The sequence below is a fragment of the Pyrus communis genome, chromosome 6 (genome assembly GCF_041283825.1).
Source record: "Pyrus communis isolate YQ-2024b chromosome 6, ASM4128382v1, whole genome shotgun sequence".
NCBI lineage: Eukaryota > Viridiplantae > Streptophyta > Magnoliopsida > Rosales > Rosaceae > Pyrus > Pyrus communis.
The window spans coordinates 7,094,427-7,120,656 of NC_142570.1; the positions used below are offsets into that span (position 1 = coordinate 7,094,427).

At 37.7% G+C, this 26,230-nt stretch overlaps 4 protein-coding genes across 11 annotated transcripts; all 4 read left to right on the forward strand.

Annotated features, from left to right (window-relative positions):
* Positions 1 to 223: 223 nt before the first annotated feature.
* Positions 224 to 948, forward strand: LOC137711745 (uncharacterized). The gene has a single exon (XM_068451000.2). It carries the CDS (start codon positions 550 to 552, stop codon positions 739 to 741), a length of 192 nt encoding a protein of 63 aa, XP_068307101.1. The 5' UTR covers positions 224 to 549; the 3' UTR covers positions 742 to 948.
* A 3,419-nt stretch (positions 949 to 4,367) lies between these two features.
* LOC137711542 (hydroxymethylglutaryl-CoA synthase-like) lies at positions 4,368 to 7,115 on the forward strand. 8 transcript variants are annotated; one of them, XM_088695651.1, is made up of 6 exons: positions 4,402 to 5,048; positions 5,519 to 5,661; positions 5,744 to 5,893; positions 6,299 to 6,345; positions 6,600 to 6,638; positions 6,830 to 7,115. In XM_088695651.1, exons 2-6 carry the CDS (start codon positions 5,599 to 5,601, stop codon positions 6,840 to 6,842), a joined length of 312 nt encoding a protein of 103 aa, XP_088551777.1. In that variant the 5' UTR covers positions 4,402 to 5,048; positions 5,519 to 5,598; the 3' UTR covers positions 6,843 to 7,115. The 8 variants fall into 8 exon arrangements, 7 of the variants coding, with proteins under 7 accessions (XP_088551779.1, XP_088551777.1, XP_088551778.1 ...); XM_088695652.1 differs by having other exon boundaries at positions 5,744 to 5,881; XM_088695654.1 differs by lacking the exon at positions 6,600 to 6,638 and having other exon boundaries at positions 4,403 to 5,048; positions 6,299 to 6,364.
* Positions 7,116 to 10,781: 3,666 nt separating this feature from the next.
* Positions 10,782 to 12,601, forward strand: LOC137709673 (heavy metal-associated isoprenylated plant protein 30). The gene is made up of 3 exons (XM_068448660.2): positions 10,782 to 11,209; positions 11,862 to 11,937; positions 12,026 to 12,601. The coding sequence occupies exons 1-3, from the start codon at positions 11,039 to 11,041 to the stop codon at positions 12,346 to 12,348; spliced, it is 570 nt and encodes a 189-aa protein (XP_068304761.2). The 5' UTR covers positions 10,782 to 11,038; the 3' UTR covers positions 12,349 to 12,601.
* A 7,325-nt stretch (positions 12,602 to 19,926) lies between these two features.
* LOC137710744 (uncharacterized) lies at positions 19,927 to 24,337 on the forward strand. Its single transcript, XM_088695658.1, is given in 7 exon segments — positions 19,927 to 20,062; positions 20,311 to 20,727; positions 21,477 to 21,635; positions 21,638 to 22,800; positions 23,224 to 23,403; positions 23,498 to 23,680; positions 23,749 to 24,337. Coding segments are annotated over 6 exon segments (2,136 nt in total). The 5' UTR covers positions 19,927 to 20,062; positions 20,311 to 20,312; the 3' UTR covers positions 23,785 to 24,337.
* Positions 24,338 to 26,230: the final 1,893 nt, after the last annotated feature.

Below are 26,230 nucleotides of genomic sequence, written 5' to 3' on the forward strand. Positions count from 1 at the left end.
AAACCATTTATAATAAAATTCCTTATTTAATTTATAAATTTTATCTATAATTTAGGTCTCCTGCGGATAATGATTGAGAAAAGCCAACGGCCAGTGAGTGACCTCCGTCTTTTGTCATCTGCTTTCCTCCTTTTTCTTTTATTTTGGGTTAAAAAATATTCCAGATAAAACCGGACCCTGAATTCACAACGAGTCAACTCGTCTCAACGTCCACGTGGCAGCCAAGCACACTGGAAAGTCTGGAAAGTTCCTGGACATTTAGATAGGGGAGCCGTGGGCGCCGCTGGAAAATCCCCAAACCCAAATCCAAAACCAAAACCAAAACCAAAACCATATGAGATCACATGTCCTTCCGCATAAATCCACTACCCACCACCTACTTTCACTCGTTTTGTACTTCCTATAAATTGTCAAACACCAGAATCTAGAGAGAGAGAGAGTGAAGATCTAGAGAGAGAAGGTGAGGAATTTCCAGACTCAAAAGCTTGCTTCTTTGATTTGGGTTATTTGAGTTATTAATTGGGTAAGCGAGAAAATTTGAAAAAAAAAATGATTTTGGTGGCGGTGGTGACGGAGCTGATGAAGGAGTACACGGTGTTGCTGGCGAGGGTTTTGGAGCATTTGTTTCACTCGGCCCCTTTTCCGAGGAGGGTTCGGTTTCTGATCCTGAGGAGTCTTCCGTTCGCTTCTACCTACCCGCAACATCCTCCTCCTCCTTTGATTGGAGCCCCTGCTGCTTAACCATTCAAGAACAAGGCTTCTTTTTTTTTTTTTTTTTTTTTTTTTGTTTTGTTTTGTATCTAAGGCTTCCTTGTTAGTTGTTTTTGTTTTTTAATTTTCTTTTTGGAATTGTGATGCGGGTTTCTGGTTTTGTGTAAATATTTGGAGTTATTTTTACTAAGTTGGCGTAAATTTGATTGCCTTTTGGTGGATGAAATGGCAACTGTACTTTGTTCTGTATTCTTTAAAGTTAATAACTTTGGAATGCATCGATATTTGAACGGATAGATTAGAACGGTTAAAATCCAGTCATGCGAATCCAGCAGTCCAATGAACCGAAATGCAAAGGTGCATCGTAGAACTTTAACATAAACTTTACTAGCATTTGTTTACACATTTTTTTAGAAAATGAGAAGGAGAGAGGTAGAGGGAGAGAGAACGTGAGGGAAGTGAGGGGTTTTTTTTTATTTTTAATATTAGAGATATTTTAACATTATTTATAGGTGATGTCACATTCCGGCTTGAGCTCCCATCACATTCCGGGTTTGATTCTACCCATTTTTCCAGTGATGTGGAATGTAACAGGTAAAGCTTCAATAAAAAACAGTAAAATTTGGACCTGTGAAATTACATTATTGCTCATCATTTTTTTTATGTGATAGAAGACTAAGTTGTTTTTTCATCCTCTTTGGATTGACAAAGAGTGTTTCATTAATTAGTAGAAATATGAACATGTATCAATTTCATATTTCGGATTTTATTATAATCATTATAAATTAATGAGTGAGAAACTCCTTCATTGTTCTGGGAGGATTCATTTCATTGTAATCCAATCACCTATAATAATCTTGGATTAGTAATTATTAATTTCATACATTGTCTAACCCATGTACTAATTACAAGAACGATTTAATCAAATTTTTAGGTATGGATAATGATTCTTCCATTATCATTGTCATGTTGTCATTATCATTACTCTTATCCTTTCCTTATTATATTTTGTTTTAAGAGTTAGCGCCACTATCCTTATTCTCTTGCCAAATAGACGACTTTTACTCTTCTGATTTGAAGACGGTTTTCACTCCAAAAGGAAAGAAGTTAGTAGCTCAAGTTAGTAAGAGCATTTGTCGCGTACGAGGTTTTGAGACTGAAACATTTCTTCTCTGGTGATATATCATTTGTAAATGAAAAGGAGAATCTAAGAAATTTGTCCATGATTTGTTATGTTAGGGAATTCATGGATAATCATCCTAAAAATTATAAGCCCATTAAGTAATCTTTCAAAAGACAGTAGTATATTGAACTTCCAGTCCACGACTGTCTTGATTCACAGCCCTTTGACCAAGCAGCCACAACAAGGAGAAGTACCCTCCAACTTGGGCCACAAAAGATAGCTAGAGAGTCCAATAACCCTAGTCCAATACCACACGACTTGGGCAGCAAGTTAGGTTTGAACCTTTGCTTTTGTAGTGAGGTCTTCTGTATTAACAGTTGGCGGGAGATCATGCAGAATTCTGCTCTCCCAATTCATGTAGACATGAGTACCTAGTCTTGTCGGCCAAAAAATGTCCATAAGGCTTTGGAAAACTGTTGTTAGTGTTAAAACGTGACATTTCCTTCTCATTTATTGAATTTTAAAAGTACAAAGTCTAGAATTTTGGGGAATGCTAGAGAGATTATTTTTAAAGACTGAAAATATAAATCATCTTATGTGGCACATGATGTGACATGCCAAGTTATATAATGCAACCAAATTTATAATCTCCCAACAAAACACATTTGACAAAAAAAAAAAAAAAAAAAAAAAACAATTACAAATGAAAGTTAGGGAAATTCGATATTTTTCACTCATCCAATTCCATAGATGTGATGTTTCATCATAAAAAGGATCAGTACTCAACTTCAACTTGACCACGACCTAATAACCTCTTTATGCTCTTACTTCGCCATGTAGCAATTTCCTTCAACGAAAGCAAAATAGTCTAAAGTATATCGTTTGTCACTGGTAGATTCAGCTCAGTCTACATGAGTATTCCCCTCAACATCAAGATGGTCATGTTTTGAAAACATCGTTTTGTCAGGTGCTGACTTCATAAGGTACAATCTACAATATCCATACAAGGCTTCAATGTCTAAATGCGTAGGAAATAATATACAACAGAGAATAAGGAGCAGCCAGCACGTGATATCTTCATATAGTGAACCTAATCTACATATTGTTTGCTCATGCATAAAATTCAAGATATACTTCACATTGTAGTTAGTTGGTCCTATCACCTTTATATTAATTAATTTTATAAATACGATGATATTACCACTACATCTAGGGTTTGGAAAAGTTTATTCTCTGGATAAACCCGACGCTGTTTTGGCAATAAAGTACAATATTATAGCCAAAAAAAGAAGACCTGAGGTAGTGATGGGCTTAAAAGTGGCAAAGATTAATTCCACATATGGATGGAAGGAAAAACATGTTGAGAACCACAGAAGGAAACCATTGACATGAACACAATTTTCTGGGGACAGGAGGAACTCAAGTGGGTGATGCAGAATATGTTCCACCTTTATTTTTATGGACCATGCAAGTCCAGGAAGTTTTGTTGAGTTCCCATGTGTTTGGACTTACAAAATGGACCAGCTTTAGTAACCAAGTTACATCTCACATGATTTTGTGTAAATTTCCCACTAGATTGTCAGGGACAACTCTAGTTTTTGTATGATTTTGTGTGAAATTTAAGTAACAAACGACCACAAATTGGAACCTGAAGAGCTTTCTCTTTAGCGATGTAAAATTGTAATATTTTCATCTAAGGGAAAATATCTTTCTGGTGAAGCTAACCAAGAAGTGGTGGATTAACTTCAACAAGTAAAATCAATTTGTCAATTGATATCCGTGAACATAAAGGTATGCCAGTGTGACGGTATCCACACGATTGTCCCGCATGGAGCATTCTAGTGTATGCAAGTCTTTTTTCTGCATAGGGTCAAACACATCATTGTATACAAGTTTGTCTCACCTTCTTAATGTGTGGTTTATTTTCCCTAATCATTTGTTTTTGGGGTTTTGCAATTTGTTTTGCAGGTTCTTACCTATTAGCTAGGTTTTGTTTGAAAGAGTTAGATTTCATGTCCACCCCCACCGCCTAACCTCCTCCTTCTCTTTCCCTTGTACCTTTCTTTCAAGAGTGGTTAGGTTACTGACCTAGCTCTATGCTTGTTATTGTTTCTTTCTTTTATGAATGATAAGGTTTATGTCTCTCATGACTAGGTCACTACTACAAAAGTACCCATTAGTGTCATTTGAAAAAACGACAACAAAAGCCTATTATTGTTGGATATTAGCAAAAATCCGACACAACATCATGTACTGGAGGATAAAAGAACCAACATCATTGCTTACGTCACGAAAAGACTTTTGATCACTACAACAATTTGGACCTTTTATGACTTGAAATATACGGCATTTAGTACTAGCATGCCTTAAATAATATTATCCACGACATTCATAAGGTTTATGTCGTAATACTTGCGAATAATCTTGCATTCACTGCATCACTTTTGTGCCAGTCGTTAAATAAAAATATTCACGTTATGTCGTAAAATAAAATTTTCATATGTTGAGGTTCCTATCTTTTGTGGCGCGTAACACGTCGTAAATAATGGGTATCTTTTCAGATTCCTTCCCAAATCTATAGCGGGAAGTAATGGCGCCTTAATGAATTATCAAACTTCAATCTTTTAAGACGATTCCAATTCACTTTACTCTCCTTGAACCGCTGATCTCATCTCTCAGTCTCTCTTTAGCGCGACGACACGCGGATCCACGTCGAACTCTCTCTGAGTCTCACTTGCCCTCAATAGAAATCGGATCGGACTCAGCGCGAGGTAGAGCATGTCGAACCGAAATTCTCACCTGCGACCCGCCGGAGGCAAGGGTTTCCCAAAACCCCAAAAGATCTTCGTCCCCAGGAATCCAGACCACAACAATCCAATCCCTCGAGAGCCCAATCCAAATCCCAATCCCACGCTCTTCACCTCAATCCACCAATCGCTCTTCAAGCAGCAATCCAATGCCCGAAACTTCCACTGCTGCTACGGCGCAGCCGTCGGGGAGCAGGGTTCAGATGTGGGAGAAAGGTGAGTGGGTGCCGAGCAGAGCTCGGGATGGCAATTTCGTAAATTACTTGCCCCAGTACGAGGCGGTGGCGGCTGGGCCCGGTGCTGACGAAGGCGAATTGAACGCCCTGCAGTCGCAGCGAGTGGTGGATCTTCTTAACAGAGAGCTCTCTCGCTAGCTGAAGTTAAACCTAAGGAGTTTTGGCGACAAGGTAAAATTACTGCTATGTCAATTACATCTCGACTCGCAAAAGCTGAAAACTTAACACCGAATAATCAATTTGTTGTTAATATTTTCACTGTTTTTGTGTTGCTGCTGCCCCATTCTTGTCAGTGGCTAGTGATACATCGTTTCATGAATTTCTGGATAGTTTTCTGCAGTTTAGGAGTAGGTGGTATGATTTCCCTCATCGTGTCACCAAGGAATTGCTGATAGTTGTTGAAAACGAAAGTTGTTTGCTTGCCCTTGAGTTGCTGTGAAATTTGAATCATAATTCTTTAAGTGCTTTGTATTTGAAAAAAAGATTGGAAATGAGTCTCTTGGGCAAGCCATTTGATTTCCCCCACCAATCAAATTGGGTGGCTTAGCCTATGATACTTGCAACATTCTCGATTCTTTTGATTGTGAGCATCGTTTTGACTTATATCTGCTAATCTTCGTTCACTATTTATTTAACTACAGGCATCCCAGCAAGTTGCTAAGCCCCTTTACGAAGATGCTAAGGTTGTACCAACTACTTTGTACCAAAGCAAGTTGGAAACATGTACACTGCATATCTTTATGTGGCATTTGTATCCCTTCTTCACAACAAGCACAGCTCATTGGTAAATGCCATAAATTTCTTATCCAAAAGGCTCGACTTGTCGACCTGAAAATTTTGGTCTAACAAGTTTTGCTTGATAACAGGATGGCAAGCGCGTGATACTGTTCTCTTATGAAAGTGGCTCAACTGCAACCATGTTCTCATTGCGTCTCAATGCTGATCAATGGCCCTTTAGCTTGGAGAACATTGCAGCCGTGATGAATGTTGGAGAGAAGTTGAAGGCAAGACATGATGTACTAGTTCTTTTCCTTCTTTTTCTATAAGCATTGTCGTACCATTCAATATACGGACAAGTTTTCTTTTTCTCAAGTAATGCTTGCATCTTTACGTAATCTTGGTTACAATGTGATTCCAATAAATCATAATGCTCATAACTTTGTTTTTGAACTTGCCATGTTGAAATCCTTGGCACCACGAAAGCCATTTTTCCTCTGTCCTGAACTTTGTCATGCATGATATGCATTTAATAATGTCACTAAACCCCATATAACGAATGATTACACCACGTTTAATTGAGTGCAATTGAAATATTAGACCATTTATTATCCAATGGAAGGTTGGTCGAATTATAACGCTTGATAAATTAGAAAAGCACCTCGGTAAGGAATTCATTTATCGAACATATGCTTTTCATGCAGTTCTCTCCGGAGAAGTTTGTTGAAGTGATGAAGATCATGGAGCACAGGTATGGAGGCATAGACTTTGTGAGCCACCATGGATGATTTTTTTTTTTTTTCCTATTTATTAGTGTTAAGCTACGCCTTTTCTGTTTGTTGGTGTTATTATTAGTGTTCGTTCTCATATATATCAGCTGCTCAGTTGCGTGTAAGCATTGGCTTTTACTTCCTTTTATGTTAGATGCAAAATAGTTAAAAGCTTATGTTATAGTTTGATGATTGTGGCTTTGCACTGATCTAAAAGTAACTTTTTTCCAACTAGTGAGACTTGTACCTGGGATAAACTTACCTCTACCAACACGTGAGTTTTTCTTCTCGATGACGCACTTCTTAGTACAACCGCATGGCCAATTGAACTCGTCTCCTTTTACTAGCTCTTGACTGAAATATACTAATTTTGGTGGCGATGGTTCACTAAATTTATATAAATTTCGACTTTAGTATTTCTTGTTTTTCTATTACTTACTAGCTATATATATTTTGGTCCTACAGGTTTGAGAATTAGCCCAACACTTCTTAAGGAATTGCTTTGTTTTTTGTTGGTATGGTGCACTTTTGTGATCACTTGGATGCTCTTTGGACATGGAGAATGTGCTTGGGAGATTGCTTTTTTGGTATGATGCTACTTTGTAGCCATCATTAGTTTTCTCTGTCAACTTTAGGATGTACGTCAGTTGTAAGAGGAACAAAACAATTCAAATTTTTTGTCTGTGTGAAAACTTCCAATTGTACTGTAATTGACAATTTCTACTAATTAATCCAAGTATTTTGAGTTTAATGTGTTTATGATCATTATTGTTATCTTTTTATCGTATTCTTTACAATATTTATTTAGATGTTATGAAGTGAAGTTTATAAAAAATGAATTGTTAAAATAAATGTAAATTACAGATGTAAAACTAGCAATAATTGTTTATGGTAGTCTATTTTTATGATGTACTACGTATGTCGTAATGGCCTTCACAATATTATGACACTCAACAAATGCCGTATCAGATATAAATTACGGCACATAGGTATGTCGTAATTGTTTTCACAATATTATGACACTCCATTAATGTCTTATCTAATACCAATTAAGGCACGCAAGGCATGCCTTGAAAGGAATTTACGACGTGTTTTGCTTAAATTATTCACGGCTAGTAGAGTACGTCGTGTTTGACAAAACATCTTTTATGACATGGGCTTTTACTGCTTGAGGGCTCATGATGTGATAACCGTTTATGGCGCTCTTTGTGTGCTGCAAAAGACTAGTTCTGTTGTAGTGGATGTTGGTTAGTCTCCTTAAATAGCCAAGAAAATGCAAAGCGTTTTAAAATAAAAAAAGAACAGTAGTGTTGGTTACAGGTGACATTAAATATTGAGATAGACTGTCAGATAAAGCAAGTTTGTGTCACTCCTAACTGACACCACTAACCATTAATAAATAAAAATAAATAAAGCTAACACTTTCTTCCTGTCGGATAAAGACACATTTTATGGTTCATAACCGACAGAAAATATGTTAATAATTAAAAAATATATAAAAATGACAATTTCAATTTTTGAATAAATAAAAATAAACAAAACTAATAATTATCTGCCAATATACATTCATAAGAGTTCAAAAGAAAATTTCACCCGTTTCTGAGGTCTTCAAATTTTACCCGTTCCCACATGCTAAATTTTGGGTGTCATCTTCCAAATTGTCAAGGCATGATATCTGCTCCATTTCTACAAGTGAATTCGTAAAGCTTAGACATTATTGATATATGATGAATTTTTGAGACTATTCTAAAAGGAATGATTGCTCAAGTAGATATAGTTCTCACCTATTATGGTAGTCTCTGTAATCCCCTAGCAAGCAAACCGTTAATGGGTTCCCCTTGAAAGCTTGGTTAGAGAACACACTCACTTGCACACACTTCAAAACTCAATTCATACATATAGGAAGGGGGGAGAGAGAGAGAGAGAGAGAGAGAGAGAGAGAGAGAGTACCACAAAGTCCGAAATTTCAATCCCACTGGGAAATCATGAGGACAACAAAGAACTCACTGAAATCCAATCGAACGGAGAGAAAGAACAACCGGGAGATGAGTAGAATGGCAAGCCAAGGAGGGGTGACATATGAGTGAGTTTTGAGCTGTGGGGTTCAAAATTTTCTTTCATGGAAAAGGGGAAGGAAATTAAATTGCACCCAAAAGGTTTTACAGAAAAAATCTGGAAGGAAGAACCCAAAAATTAGCCCCCCCCTCCCACCCTCACTTTTTCTTTCTCTGTAACCATCGTCAAATCCCCCAATCCCTCCCTTTGTATTTATCTCTTTGTAATTTCCCCTCAAATCCCTCACCGAATCTCTCTGTGTCGGTTTTAAATACACTGTCGAATAGAACCGACATCACTATCTTCTGTGCAAAGAATGGCCTGCCCAAAATTTAGCACGGGGGAATTTCCCGCCCATTACCCTTGGATAAATTGTTTAAAAATCAATTTATTTCAACTGACAAGAAGTTTTAAAATATTTAAAAATACTTATTACTGTCAGGTAGAAGCGACATGATTCTCTTTTTATTTGATAACCATTTCGTTTTTTGTTTACATAATTTGTGCTTAAAATGGAGGGAAAATACATGAGAGAAATGAAGAAAATAGAGTGGAGGAAGGTTGTGGGGAGATATATAGAAGAAACGTTCCAGGAAAGCTATATACATAAAAGTTAAAAACCAAAAACTGAACTATTGTGAGTTATTAATTATCACTTTTAAGATTCTGTTCATTTTTCTGTAATTCTTCTCCTTTCTCCCATTACCATTTTTCATCCTTCACTTCTCCATGTATTTTCTTTAATTATATCTTAAACACAAAAAATCAAAAACTTAAAATGATAATCAAATGGGCTCTAAATTTTGAGGAAGCGCAAACATGCTCTTCATGTCGACTACGCCTCAACTCTGGAATTTTCTGATTTGAAGCAGACAAAATTCTGGTTGCAGCTGTAAGTCTCCAGCTAATTCTTTAATCTCATTCAAAGTTGTATTAAAATTATATGTAGAAAACCAGGCATCTGTGAGCACATTGTATGGCAAAAAGCGATCACTGTAACTACATCACCATATTCTCTTGGACAGAATCTCTCATCTCATCTGCTGCAAGATATTACTGGGATGTTGGGATTATTATAGAAGAACCTCTAAGATTTTACGTGTGTATTGCGCCCTGCCTTTCCAACTGTCCAACACCAACAGTACTAGACTACTAGGAATACATGTGAAGTGTTTGATTTGAAAAATTAGTATTACGGATTAGTAGTATCTTTCTTCACCTGTTAGAAGATGTCTCAGGTTCGACTTATATGAATGACAATAACGTATAATACTTGTTAGAAGAGAATATATCAGGAAACAATTAAAAAATAGAAATAAAAGAACTCGATGCATTATGCATGGTATCGTAAATTATTTATTCAGGCGACTTATTCTTTTTTTCTACTGTTCGTCTCCTGAAGTTTGATATGTCATGCGCAACGAATGGTTTGTCCGAGATTTAAACCATACTGCAGAAATGTCATCAAAATATATGTAGGTAAAGGCAGCAGAATAACAATAATGAAGAATCAAAACCCTCCCATTAAACCAGAATTATTCCGGAATTGTTCTGTAATAAGAGGTAAGAACGCAAATGCAGGATTACGTGGGATAGCATTCTTCCATTTATTTTCTATATTATAAGTACTACAAAGGATAATACTTAAAAAAGCAAATAAATGACAAGGTGGCTACTACAAAAGCACACCAATTAGTCATGTCAATTAATTGATTTTTGTGTAAACAAATCACATGTATATGGCCCAAAACTTGTTTCTGATGGTGTTTGGTCTGGTGAATGGCTGCTGAAAAATAAAATTGCCATCATTTTGTTTAGTACTTTGGTGATTATTTATACTTTTGTAGCTATGTAGTTTAATGATAGAACTTCAATCTGATAATTTTAACTAAAAAGTATATAGAGCCTAACGATTTCATTTCTTGCAATATTGTAGCTACTATAACTCGAGAAAAAGCATTTAAACTCGAGCGCATGCCTATATGCACCTAAAGATTCTATTTTTTATAGGCTTGTGAAAATGTAAAACCCCAATATATAGGATAGAAAGGCATATAGCTTAATAGAAATGTGGGAATATAACTTTGTTATCAGACTTTCTAAATACAAGGTGCTTGCTGTGTAGTAACTTTCTTTTAAAAAGATGGTTAATATATAGATAATATACATACATACATACATACATATACATACATATATATATATTTAGAATACATTTTTTCCTTTGCATCAAAACCCATCTTTCCAATTCCTTAGTAAGATCATCCATATCCGTAGAAGACATGATATATTCTCTTCTCAGTGTCAGCAGCCATGTTAGCTTGATCTACATATCAAGCATTAATGTGAGGATTTAGATACCATGCCTTGTCTAAAGTTCTAATAATTTGGGAGTCCTATTCCCTAAAACCATAAGATTTTAAACCCCAACAAAGCTGCTAAGTTGGAATTGTTTTTAGACAGCTTTGGAATCTATTACCAAACTGAGATCAAACTTCAGGGATAAAGGATGCCACTTGCCAATCCAAACAGGAATATCTTCTAGGCCTGGGTTTGTCTTAGAGTTTCCCTATAGTTATATCTTTCCTTCTGTCGTATAAATATACACAACTTGTGGTTATGGCAAACCTACTAAACAGAACATTTGGCTCTTTCATATCTTCCATTGCATGCTACTCTTACTTTAACAACAACGATCATCACCACCACCACCACCATCACTACCAAAGCTTCATCAACAATAAGAAAATCAAACACAGCATGCCAAGGGGTCGGCCGCTTTCGCTACAGGTTTGCTTTCATCCCCGTTGTTTTGTCTTCGTTTTTTCAAGGTATCTCACATGTGTAGCATGAAAGTTCACCATGCATGGCTTTTCTTCCTCCCTCAAGTTCTCTCCTTAAACAGACACACGCGCGCACATAAATATATTCCCTCAAAGTACTATTTGTTTTATTTATGTGAGAAACAAAGAACACAAATCTTTCTCGTCAAGTGGAGAGAAATCGATTTGAGAAACCTCGTTTCAAAGTGGTTCAAAGAGTAATGATCATGTTTTGAGCACACTAAATTACTAACCATGATGGAGAATCTGCAACCATGTCCCAATCTCGTTAATCATTCATCGATTTATATCTTAATTAAATGATGTTTCTTGTAACATAAGAATATTAATCATGATTCATGAGGTACAATTTCAATCTGCATCCCAACACGGTTTTTCTTAATTAATCCCCTTTTAGCTTCCAGGTACAGGTTCAATCTGCATCCCAACACGGCTTTTCTTAATTAATCCCCTTTTAGCTTCCAATTAATAACTGCTTAAAGTATTAAGCTGTCTGAAACCAACAAAAGGAACGAAGGAATAAAAAGAAAGGAAGGAAAAACTAAAACATACTTTTTTGCAATATGAGAACAGATTCTGAAACCGTGTTTGCTTTACAGACTGTGGAGCTCAAAGTCAGGATGTGCTGCACTGGCTGTGAAAGAGTGGTGAAAAATGCCATTTTCAAGCTCAGAGGTACACTATCAAAATAATCATTCATTTTCTTTTTTTCACTTGGGAATAGGGCAATGAATGTGCACAAATGTATATATTATGTATTCAGGGATTGATTCTGTGGATGTGAATCTACCATTGGAAAAGGTGACAGTAATTGGGTACGTTGATCGCAACAAAGTCCTCAAGGCAGTGAGGAGGGCTGGAAAAAGGGCCGAGTTCTGGCCCTACTCCAACCCTCCATTGTACTTCACATCTTCAAATGACTATTTTAAGGACACAACCAATGAATTCAAAGAGAGCTACAACTACTATAGGCATGGCTACAATGTTGGGGACAAACATGGGACCATTCCAGTGACTCAAAGGGGAGATGACAAAGTTAGCAACATGTTCAATGATGATAATGTCAATGCGTGTTGCCTTATGTAACTCTACTACACAAGAAAACAAGGCTTATGTGACGGAAATATATATGATTACGAGAGATATGTGTGTTATTTTTATGTAGTAATATGCATGATTTGGATGGAGAAAAGAAAATAAATTAATTAATTTGTCAATCTCCATCATAGTGTTGTACAGTATGCAGGCTTGGTTTCATGCTGAATAGTTGTAGGAGTGGAACAATTTCAGGACTTGATTGTATGCAGTTTTTGTTTCATGATCATGTTTCATTTATCTATCTTTTCCCTCCATATTTCATGATTTGGATTAGGTTATTACAGCAGATTATTTTGGCGTTTTCACTTGTAAGGGATTCTCTGCAGCCTTGTCATCCAGGGTGAGGTCACCCTCAACTCAAGCACATTTGATTCCATTTTTTATTGGTTGCCCTTTATACTTCAATCTTTTCGGGACTTGATTGAGTACATGTTCATTGTTGAGAACTTTGAGAGCACTCAGAACTAAGAAATGAAAAATAATGTCTCCTTGATTCTTTTTTTAAAAAAATGTTAAGTAGACTTTCTATGACTCTCCGTCATTTTTTTTAATTTTTTTGCACAATTTCCATGCCAACATAAACATTATAAAATATTATACAAAAAAATGTGGTGGCGGAGAGTTACAATTTGAGAGTCTCCTTAGCATTTCTGTGACATCCCGTCCCGGAAATATCGAAACGCACGTGTGAAATTACGACTTTGCCCCTAGTTCGTTTTTGTCACGTTATGGGTTGTTTTGTGTGGTGTGGCATGTGTTGGACCACACACACACTCCCACACACAGACATTGTCCCTCTCTCTCTCTCTCATTCTGTCTTCTCTCTGTCTCTCCCGTGCTCCCTTCCTCCCTTCTCCATTGAAACTGTACGGACAAACCCCAAAACCCCTCAAACCTTAGCAGATCGAGGGAACCAAGTACACCATCAAGCTCGTGAGGCTGAGAGGAGTCTAGTGGTACCATTTTCAGGTAAGAAAACTACCATTTTCACGTCGTTTCGAAGTGGTCCGAATTGTGTACTGTTCATGCAACATTAATTTACTTAGTTTTTGGACATTTGAAGCTTGTAGATGTGTTGGTGAGGTCCCAAGGAGCTTGGGAGTGCATCGTTGGACGGATTTGGACGTCGAAATCACGAACTGTAAGTTTGGCCGAATTTTCATATTTTGGAAAGTTTGATTCCGTTGTTTTTAGGCTCTAAAACTAGTCCAACGTGGTAGTTGAGGTTTAGGGCTTCATTTTGGTATAAAATACGTGAAAAATGGATGAAAAACGACGGAGAATAGTGAGTTTTAAACTTTCCCAGTTTTCCGGTGGCCGGAGTCCGGCGAGGTTAGATCGGAGAAGAAAGGAGAATATTCCGTTAAGTTTAACGGAATATTCCTAACGGCAGTGACGGCGTCAGTTAGGTTTAACGGAATATTCCGTCAGTTTAACGGAATATTCCTGATGGCGTCTGTTGACACCGTCAGTGTGCGTGGCACGTGGCCGGCGTGGGGGGCGCGTAGGTCCGTGCCTTGGCCGGCGCGTGGGGGCGCGTGCGGCGGAGGAAAATTATTCTAAAAATATGGTTGTGATCCTGAGGTTGTGTAGAGCACGTTGGTATATTCATTTGTCCATTTTGAGCAATGTATGAGAAGTTATTACGAGAAGTTGGTTATGTGCTTTAAAGTTAACGTTTTTATAGTTGTTTCACATTTAGGTGACACGTACCCCGAGGACGAGCGTGCACACGCGAGGCAGGGGGGCTACGACCCTTCTACATACCAGTGAGTGGGCTTTTGTTTTCCGTATATACCTATATACATTTATATTCCCAGAAATTGATTTAAAAAGGGTTATTTGCCTTATGCCATGCATGTTATTATTATCGTTTATGCATCATTGCACGCATTAGTAGTGGCATACATATATATGCATATTGGGTGCTGTGGACGCACAGGTAAGTGCCAGGTAAGTGGTATTCATATTTACTTTCAGCAGTAGTTTGAGAGACTTAGAGAGCTCATAACCTGCACCCCCGGTGTTAGTGATCCCGCCCAGAGTAGGGCACAGTCCTTCACGTGATGTTCACCTCCCGCACCACACGCTCAGCTTGGATCCAAGTTAGGTGCATAGGCCTGTCGTACAGACCACATTAGGTGGTTCCGACTCGTAGGTGACTCGCGATTATTCGCACAGCCTTCACGTGATCGTAGCACTAGAGCGTATATATATGTTACACCCAGGCCTGTCGTACAGACCACCTTGAGTGGTTCCGACTTGTGGGCAGGTTCAGTTATAGAGTTGAGATTTGAGCTCTAGATGCAGCCGTACAGGTCACGTTAGGTGACTCCGGCTGCCAGATGTTATGATGTTGATATGATTTATACCTGGGCACTTACATTCATTATGAGGCTTTGGCATGGCATACCCTTAAGCATGTTTGGCATGTTTATACATACGGTTATATGTTTATTTTCTGGGAAGTATACAGGTTTTACGGCGAGGGGTTAGAATGTATTTTGCTAAATGGTTTTCAAAGAGCTTTGTTTTTGCCCACTCACGCTTTTGTTTTGCGCCCCTCCAGGTTCTAGTTGCTTAGCCGTTGCGGTGGTTTCCCCTGAGGGCTTTCCGGCGTTTCTGACAGACACTCCCCATTGTAGGGTCGCCTTCGGGCGTACTACTGTTGTCTTTTTCGTTTGGGCTGCTATAGACCTGCTCTGAAATTGTACCTCACTTACTAGCACTTGTTTTAGTACCTTGTATGCTAGTTTTTAATTACTCGTACTTTTATATTACTACTTTATTAGCTTCCGCACGTGCACATGGCTACGTCACCTTTGTGCGACGGCCAGCACGCTCCGGTCTCGGTCGGGGTGTGTCAATTTCTTTCTTTCTTTTGATTGGAAAAAAATATTCATTAAGTAGAAAAATGATTACACGCCAACTCAAAGAAGGCAAAATAGCCCAAAATAAATTGGGGTAATGCAGAAACACACAACCCAATCCAATAAACAAACAAACAAAAACAAACCCTAATCCCTATCTTCCAAATGCAGAGTGTAGCTCCCACCACCACCACGAACATCTTGCCAGTAGCCACCAAGGTAGGAACACTAGAGAAAACAACTGAGTGGTTAATTCAACCAAGACATCGTAGCACAAAAATTACAAAGCCGTAATCATAAGCACTTCATAAATAGATTTCCTCATTGGAAATGCCAAACCGAAAAATAGTCACCGAATCCAAGTCCTCCTCACTAATTCCTGTAAATATATACAAACACGATAATACATGGATAGAAGGTAAGGCTAATGGGAATCTAAAATACCCTTACATTGGTTGAAGTCGCAAAACACTTGGCCTCAAGGAGAATTTGGTATGCCGGTCGGAGGAGGGGAAGCGAGGGAGGGCAATGGATTACCTGGTATCCATTTTTGGTTTGGAGCCTGCAAATTAGAGCAAATGATGAGTTGGGGATGGATTATGAGGAAGGAAGGTAGAAAGAAAGGGTGGGAGGAGATGGAGGTTTGTGTTTGAAGAGGCACGCCCAGAGGAGAGAGAGATGGTGGAAAACTAAGGAGAAATATGACGAAAAGCGTTGGAGAAGCGACAATATGTGCCGAGGCAAGGGCATAAAGGACATATCCCAACTCGATTGAAAAAAAAAAGTCCAAAACCCACGGCCCAAACCCATGACCCAATTCCCTTAACCCAGATCCATTTAAGATTTAGGAAGGAATATTCCCTTAGAATATTATGTTAACCTTCCAGTTAACTTTAACAAAATATTTCATTTGAAAATGAAATATTCCATTAAGGTAAACTGTTGACCAATAGTTGATTTTTTTTTACTTTTTCGAAATTTTCTTGAAAACCCTCATAGGCTAATTTTGATGCCCTGAGTTTGTTTTTAACATCCATTTAGTGGAATTCCAAAGTTTTAACGTAGTTGACCGCAATTACAGCTCGGTTGACTTTTTAAGGTTGACGTTGACTTTTTACAAAATTTGCCCGGGACCCTTATCAGTGTATTTTGACGCAGTTATTCTGAATCCACACTCCGTTTTCTCAAATTTAATCATTTTGGTTAAGTTTTACTAATGGGTCTCACTATTATGCTTAGGTGCGATTACTATCGAAGACTTCGGCTTTCCTAGTTCGAATGGTTGTGATCTTGCAAGTATCTGTGAATGAGGCTTTTCTCTTATGTAGTATATATATTTGTTAGTTTCCACATATATATTTATAAGAAATGTCGTTTGTTAGGAAATTATGAAATAATTCTACGGGATGCACATGTAAGCTTATTATAAGGGGATGCCTTAATTATATTTACGGTCATGAATAATATTATATTGACTAGAATTGTTGAATTGCTATGGCATGATCATATTTACGTTATCTACTCATCATGTGTTATACTGGTGTCAGTACTCGCCCGGGCCAGGGTCAGGCTTCACGCGTACGTTCACATTGCACCGTACGCTCACTTTGTTAGATCCCATATCGCCCAGGGGAGTGGATCCTCTATGCATTATATGCACATGCCCACCTCCATATAGCACGAGGCCTTTTGGGAGCTCACTGGCTTTGGGTTCCATAAGAACTCCGAAGTTAAGCGAGATCGCGCGAAAGCAATCTCAGGATAGGTGATCCACTGAGAAGTTATCGTGTAAGTTCCCAGAAACAAAATTATGAGGGTGTGGTCAGGGTCCAAAGCGAACAATATCGTGCTATGGTGGAAGCGGGGCCCGGGATGTGGTGGAGCTCCGGTCGAGATGTGACAATTTGGTATCAGAGCCAATCCCTGGCCAGAAGTGTGTCAACGAGGGCATCGGGCCCCTAAGGGGGGTGGATTGTTAGATTCCACATCGCCCAGGGGAATGGATCCTTTATGCTTTATATGCACATGCCCACCTCCTTATAGCACGAGGCATTCTGGGGGCTCATTGGCTTCGGGTTTCATAGGAACTCCGAAGTTAAGAGAGATCATGCAAGAGCAATCCCAGGATAGGTGACCCACTGGGAAGTTCTCATGTGAATTCCTAGAAACAAAACTGTAAGGGCGTGGTCGGGGTCCAAATCAAACAATATTGTGCTACGGTGGAGGCGGAACCCGAGATGTGGTGGAGCCCGGGTCGGGATGTGGCACACTTTGGATCCATTATAGGTGCCAGTCCTGTCCTAGATTGCAATAGGTAATTATGATTTGTATGTGATGCGCATAGCGCCAGTCTTCACGTGATTGTAGTACTAGAGCGTAAATCATTATTACACACAATTATGTTCATGTTAGAATATCTCTGCATGAACTCGTGTGTCAGCATATGTCGATAAGCACTCAATATGATATGTTTGTTTATGCGAGATTATGTGATTACTGAATGTTAGGCGTTTATTTACGAAATATTGTGACGTATTGAATTCTTGAGATATTGCAGGCTACGGTAAGTATTTTCACATTATACGTAGTATGTATATTTGGAAACTATACATGCTTCACGGTGAGGGGTTATTATGTTTCGAAAAGGTTTTTACAAAGCTTTATTTTTAGGCCCACTCACCCTTGTTTTTCACCCCTTCAGGTTTAAGTGGCTGAGCTTTTGTGTCGATGAGGATTCTTAGCAAATCTTGGTATTGGAGATCACCTTCGATGATATAATTGTCATTCTACTTTTATTGTACTTTACTTATGCTCTGACATCACGTGTGAAAGGGGTTCATTCCCGCTCACAAATGCACTCTTATAATTAGGCATTTTTAGTTTTAAATTTATTAACATTTTTCACATCACTATACTTTATGGTTTCGTCACCCTCCGAGTGTCGACCAACACAGCTCGATTCAGGATCTAGGTGGACATCCTAAGTCAGGGTGTGTCAATAAAGCCCAAATCTATGATAAGTAACACTCTATTTGGATGAAGAAATTTAAGATTCCTAAGGAATTTTAAAATGATGGAAATTGAAATGACGGGATTTATTTTATAGAATTTGTGAATTTTTTGTTTGGTTAATCTAAAAAAGAATGGAGATGAATACATAATTTATTATTTTTAAACTCTCAATGATAGAAATTGAGAAATGACGCCTATTTATATGAAATTTAAACTTGGGAATTGGAGGTCCCAATTCCAAGTTTTTTTTTCCACCCAAAAATTCTAAATTTCTATGTTTATGAATCCAAACAAGGAAATTGGTGTATGTTAATTTATAAATTCTGACATTTATCAAAATTTCAAGTTTATTTCTTTCATCTAAACATAATCTAAAAGAAAATTTTGACACCAAACTCAAGAAAAACTGAGATAAAACTCAGAGATAAGTGAAAAGAGTGAAGAGAGGAGGGGTGGGAAGGGGTGGTGGGGTGGGGTAAGTTGCAACTGGCAACCAAGCCAAAGGCTAGGGCGGACGGCTACGACTTTTTTAATGTTTGTGTTTTCAGTAGAGAGAGAAGGGAGAGTTTTTTATTATCTCCTACATTTTAAAGTGCAACTTTACAGAATCTAAATAGTTTATGTCCACTTGATTCTTTAATTTGAACATCTTCAAACTTTTTTGGCAGCAAATTTCTATATAAATTTAATGAAGTGAGCGGCCGACTTTAGAGGAAATTTTGGTAAATTTGTCCAATTCGATCGAACAACTACAATGGTTTACGAGATGGGATGATGCAAAGAACTTTCGTGCAACGAATGTGTCATTATTATACTAAAAATCAAAATAATAGGTATATAGTTTAATATACAATCATAATGACATATTTGTTTCATAAAAGTTCTTCTCATCATCCCACGCACTACCCATAAAATAGGTTTGAATATGAAACGATCTCTCATACCATTTCGCCAACATGGGGAAAGAAGACACAAACTCGCTAGGGAATTTCCACTAAACTTTTGTCACTGTCCAACAGCATCCCTACAGGCTCGTTGTTCCTTAATTGAGAAGGCAAGGTGAAGTCAATTCAAAATGGTCTAAACTCTTTTGGTCTGCAAAGAATATTAAAGATTGGATTAATTCGTATCTATACAGACCAGTTTATCAATGATTCATATATACGAGTTATGTGATTGAAAAATGAATTCGTGAATCTATATTTTAAAACAATATCAAATGCCGTAAGAATTTCTACTAAATAGATTTTTATTTTTAAACTCATGTATTTTGTTGTGAACTCATGCTTTTTTATTTGTCGATACTCTTTAATTTATTCAGTCTAAACGTTGAGAAAAATACAAGGAAAAAAAATAAGTATGTGAAAAATATTACCCTAAAGATTAGAATGAATATTTAATTTAGAGCAATTGACCAAAATGATGAAAAACTAAATTTCTTCGTTAAACCGATCAGACGTCCTTCATTTTACTCGTTTTACACACTCATCCATCAATTTTTCAAATTGATTAATTTAGCCCTTGAATTTCCCAGAATCATTAGGACATTAATTTTCCTTGTTCTTATTATTTTCCCAAACATTACGTTACATTGTACATACATTTGAGAATTTGCGTGTGGCACAGTTCAATGGTTAGGATAGTCAACACGAAGAACTCTCGAGGTAGTTGACGAGCCAATAGTGTACAAAATACAAAAGACTAAAAGGAAAAATCGAGTCTGAAGCAAAACAATCACAGTTACGAGAAAACCAACCGACCCTTCTTCCTCCTCCTCCTTCTCCTCTGCTCTGCAAGTCACTGCTTCTCCTCTGCAGTAGGTATGTTCTGAATTTACTTTCCTTTCCAGCCTTAAAGTTTCTTTAGCTTATAAATATGGAAATGGGCAGCCTAAAAATGTTCAAATTTTCACTTTCCAAGAACAAGAAAACACAAAAGATTACTTCTTTAGCTTTGTAATTAGCACCATTGTAGGCCATGGATTCTTGCCTTGCTCTGATTATTGGGTTTTGGGTTTTTGTTTGGGACGAGGGTTTTGACCAGGTTTGACGAAAACTTGATTGCATAGAAATGGAGGGGGATGATCATGGAAGGAGAGCTTCATCTGCTGCAAAACCATCGCGTTTGTCCCCTTTAGCTGAGCCCTTTTCGTCGAACCGCTCCAATACTGCCCTTCCCCCCTTGCATACATTGACTTCAGTTGACCCCTGTGCTTCCATGCCCAAACTCTTGTCTGGTATCAACTTGGAAGATGATCCATTTCAATTGGCGTCCGTCTTTTCCCATGATCTCCTTGATTTTGGTGAGAATTCTTGTTTTTCGGATTACCCATCTGCTAATGGTAGCTCGGATTTTGGTTTTATACCCTCTGCCGCGAATGAGTCCCTGCTCGATTACACAGAGCATTCATCATTTGGGCACAGCCAAGCCAGTCTCTCCAGTAACAAGAGTGCTGCATTGGCTTACGAAACTTTGCTTGAACTAGGTAACTTTCATCCCCTTTGGCTCCTAAGCTTATGAAATTGAGTTTCTGCAATAACTTTGTTTTGAAGCCCTTCTTTCTTTTGGTTACTAAAAAGACGAACAGTTTCAATTCGTACATGTATAGAAACATTTTCATGTCATTTCACAATTAGAAAAACCTTGTTTTATGCATCATTTTATGATAAGAGTACTCATAGCACTTGCCCACTCTGTGGAGCTATAATCTTAGGGTGAGGTTTGAGATTTGTTATGTTCTTGTTTAATGTTTATAATTGACTAAGGATAACAGACGGGTTTTGGTGACATCTTTTTTTTCTTTTTTTGGGCCTCGAATAACTCGTAGAACTTTATAGCTATCACTGCAAATGTTTCCTACTCGAATTACTTAAAGGCGTGTAACTTATATGAGAATGTAAATACCACAACATCAATAACAACAAATAGGTTGTTTATTTAGAGTGCTTATTAAAAGCATTGCATATTACAATGTTAAGAATCATTTGAAGTTTCAGGCAACGAACTCTCATCGTTTGCATTGAGACCTATATAAATTTGTAGGAAAATAGTTCCTCCTTTTTTCTCCTGTGTTGTTATTCTACTCTTTTGTTAAGTTGGACAAGTCCTCGGTGTCTCATATGGAAGAAAAAATGATCAATTGGGTGTATTAACAAATGAAAGTTACATTTTGAGGCTACCCATGTTGTGAAATCAATGCTGTAAGAGCCTCATGCATAACATGTTTCTGCACAGGAAAGCCTGCTGTTACGGGATCGAAGCCCTATGTTGACAATTCTGAAATTGTTCGTGGAAAATTTAGTGATTTGAATATTGGAAGAGACAATCAATTAGATGCTGGATTATTCTCTTTTTCAGCGGTTAATTCAGGTACGTTCTCTACACCAATGCTTGAAAAATTTCTCAAACTCAGCTACCATATACTGCACCAGCAGTGACTTGGAGTGGTTCTAGTTACAAAATTGCTTTTTGCGAGAGTGGCTTAATAAAATTTGATTCTTATACAGCTAAATCTCCGGCTTTCCATTCACCTAAACATAATGCTTTTCCAGCTGTGGTCCTTGAGCCGTCAATTACCAGCACAACAGTTGCTCCCTTGTATCCCGTATTGTCAAAGAATGTGGATTTTAAAGGCAATTGTTCTGTGAACAATTATATGGATCTTCATCACCTACTCTCTGGTGAAGGCAAAGGGATCCACCGTGATGAAAGTCCCATAGATAAAGGAAACGAAGGGAGGGCTGGCAAAGCTCTTTCTAGTGAGGGTATTGGTTCATTACTATTGGAAAAATCTGATCCACTAATTACTTTGATCAATACTTCTGATGATTTCAGCTCGGAACATCTTGGAGTCAAAGAAGATGTTTCTCTTGTGAGAAAATTAGACGAGAATGACTCTGATTTGGACTCACCTTGTTGGAAAGGAACCTTGGCTTCTTGGCAATCCCCATTTGGAGTTTCAAGTTTGAGTTCAGACTCTGTTGAAAATGAACAAGAAACGCGTAATAGTTTGAATCCACTGGCACCGCATTTTTTTCCTCGTCATGCTAAAACAGTAGTAAATTATCATGTAAGTGAGTGCGTAGAAGATGATTTCTCATCTTTCCAAAAGAGTGAATCTTCAGCTGTTGTTTCATTCTCCAAAGGGCATGAACCAGTTGATGAATCAGGATCAAAGTCTTCCATATCGGTTTATGGAATTGCTGATCAGCCTTCCAATGACAACCATCAAGTGGAAAGCGCTTATGCCCTGCCTAACTCAGAATGTGGCTCTGTGCTTAATGCACCTGTGGGACCATCCAAGTTGCTGTCTACTCGTCCAAAAATAGATGTCCCAACAATACTTAATGTCATGCATGAAATGTCAGAAATGCTTGTACAAAATTGTGCAAATGATTTAGATTCACTGAACGAATATACGCCTGATGTGATCCAGCATATAATCAATAATCTTTCCATGATCCAACCGAGGGCCGGAGGAAAGACTCCAATCTCTGATATAACTCTTATGAGCACTCCGTACTGTCCTAATAAATCAACAGAGCTTCAACAGGTAGCAGTATGTGCGCGCGTCCTTAAATGTTGTGAATCTGGTTACTGAACTTTGTTTTCCTTTTTTAAATTTTATGTTCTTACATTTGAATTCGTACTCTTTTTTTTGTTGATTTTCAATCTTCAATCTTTGAAAGTATTAAACTTCCTTTACATGCCTTTAATTATCATGTTTAGTTGATTTATCATGCTTATGATGAGATTAATAATAATACTAATATTAACAATGTTCTTACAGTAATAATAATCGTTATAGTTTGATCTGTGTCTGCCCTGGAGCTGGTTGACAGAAATATTTTCATCATCATATTGTATTATAACTAAAGGTTTTTGGTTGCTAATGGCTATTGTGCTTTCTGTGTCTGTGCATCGACACAGCATGCAAGTGTGTATGTTATGTTGATCTGAGAGCCTAAATGATGTATTTCAGTGCTCAAACACGGGGTTTCAATTAACAAGGACAAATGCTTTGGCTGCTCTGCATGAGCTTGATTACCAGAAGTGCTACAAGGGGCGCAAGGTTAATTCTCATGTTTTTACTGAGAGAACGTTGGATTCCTGTCCTTCACGTAGTGGCATTGACACTGAGAAGAGCAATGACATCATTCAGGTATAATTTGTGATCTGATGCTATAAATTATCATATCAGTGCATAAATGTTGTTTCTCTACTTGGAAACTGAAAGTTCACACTTGTATGCTAAGATGCAGGTTATGGGCAACACGTTGAGAGGCAATCATCTGAACAGTGAAGAGTTAGATCCAGAAGCTCTAGTATATAAAAAATTATGGCTCGAGGCTGAAGCAGAATTACGTTCCCTGAAGTATGAAACTTGTGTCTTATACACGCAAGTGGAAATGGGCGGCCGCAAATTAGACAAATATAAGGTGAACTTCTTCCTTTCCATCCTGTCTTTCCGTTTTTGGTTTAACTTTGTTATTTTCTGCTGTTTCAGGTGTCAGGCAAGCTATTAGCAAGAGACATACACTAGCTCTATATGTTTTATCCTGATGCTACCGGAAGGAGCTGCTGGTGTTGGAAGCTAAAGACTCTTCACCTACATGTATGTACAAATCGTACTCGAGATGCAGTATATCATAGTACTACTTGTTATAGAGTGACTTAGATTTCACGTTCGCGCCTTTAAAACGTACGGTTGAATATTCTGAGTATTTGAATGAGTGGAAACAACTCTTGCTGGTACATAATGGTTGAAGCATTGCCTGGAAAATCCGTTTCTTCAGGATCGTAGGGATGTATTTTCCTATGGGCGATTTCGCGACGAAAGAGACAAGATTCGTGTAATTAGTATATGGCAATGATTTTTGAAATCAATCAGGGAGAGTGACCTTAAAGAGGCATTGAATATGCATCGGTGTTCATGTGACCACGTCACGTGATGAGAGATAGCGCAAGTGCATCCACCGGAGAATTAAGGGGTCTATGTTTTATGTTTGCTATTGGAGAATGGAGAGATTCTACGTGGGTCGTGTAAACTTTGAATTTTAATACAGGTTTTGCTCTATGAATATTGAGATTATCAATTTCGAATTTTAATTGGTTGATAATGCTAAGAAATCCTGACATTCAACATGGTCAAATTATCCTGACATTCTGATTTTGCAATTGAAACTCAGTCCCTACTGATGGGAAATGTTTCTGAGATAAGGTATGTGTGACGTAAAAATAATTAAAAAAAATATGTGAAAAGCGTACACCTTGGAGCAAATTGCAAGGACCGGGACACTACAACAATACTGTATTTGTTCTATGTAATTCACTCTACTTACAATGTGTGATTTGTATTTCAACTCTAATTTAAAAACAGGCATGCTTGCGTTGTTCAGTTTTATTTAGTACAAAGTTTTACATCGATAATAGCTTAGTTTAGTTGATTTAAGTTATTTAACCCCTTAACTGGCTACTTTGTACAATAGTTTGGTTTGGTAGTATTTCTCTGATGAGTGAGATATCTTAAGTTCGAACCATAAATGACGAGTTTATTACTATTTTTAAATTTACTAAAAAATTTCTTTGCACACCCATTTTTTTTTTCTCTACACACCCACAAATTTTTCCTTTTTTTTTTAATGACCATTGCATTAAGTTATCAAAATACCCAACTAAAATTTAGGGAACAATTCTTAGCATTTTAAAATAAAAATAAAAAAATGAATGGATTAGGTTTTGGAGCCAAATCATTTTAGGGTGTTTGCAGCCACCACCCGACAGTAATTGTTTGACAAGTTTGCATAAGTGCCACCTTAAGTTTGATGGAGGTGTGCATTTGCCACCTGAAGAATTTATTTTGAGAATTTACGACCTAGACTTCACATTTGGTACTAATGCACGACCTCCATCCAATTCCGTTAATGTTTCTATCTTAAAAATACTAAAAGGCCCTCAAAGTTCAAACTCAAGCCACCCATTCTCCAAAAGTTTAACGTGAAGATTCAACTTTACCCTTGTGGTTAATAAAAAATAATTGAAAAAGCAACAGATTCCCATCACCACCCATCTGGACTGGGATCACCTCCGGATTCCAACATGTGGAGCCAACTGATCAAAAGATCTCATTCTTCCATATATGATTCTGTGACCAGGAATCAATTTAAATATTGAAAATTTTTCACACAAAACAAGGCAGGATGAAATTGGAAGGCTGAAATCTTCTGATCAGTTGGCTTCGCAGACTGGGATCTTAAGGTAATCCTAGTCCCACCCATCCTATCGCGACCTCTCCCCCGAATGAGAATCCTTTTCGAATTCTCTTTCTGAGGATTCGGGAAATCCTTCAATCACATCCGTTCATCGTACATTGTGCGGTCAGAAATCAATATAATTTTTTTTATTTAAAATTGAATATAAACAGTATCATACGAAAACTGGCCGCACGATGTACAATAAACTGACATGATTGGAGGATCTCCGGGATCCTTACAAAAAGGATTTGGAGACGATCCTCATTCCTCTCCCCCAACCTTAACAGACCTTTCATACCACCAAAAATTAGAAACATAAGTTAAAAAGTAACACCTCTAACCACCCCTTTATATCTGCTTTCTTCTCAATATATCTCTTCCTCACGGGTACCTACGACTTCATGGTTCCTAATCTATCAAGTTGACATTGACTTGAATGACGACGAGAGCTTGGAAATTTTGAGAAGAATGTACTCTAAACTTTGACCGGTCTGTACTGCAAATAAAGACCCATTTTGCACCAGGAACCTCTGTCACTTAGGTGTTGACTTGTATTGGGATTCCTACTATTGAGGGATTCCTATTATCTTGGGTTTCCTAGTTTGGGATGTGTTTCTTGTAATCAATTGTATTTATTCTTTCCTTAGTATGATAGGATTGTATATGATTGTATATATACCTCTGAATGAGAAGAATACGAAACATATTGGAAAACATTCTTTCTTCTTGGCACCA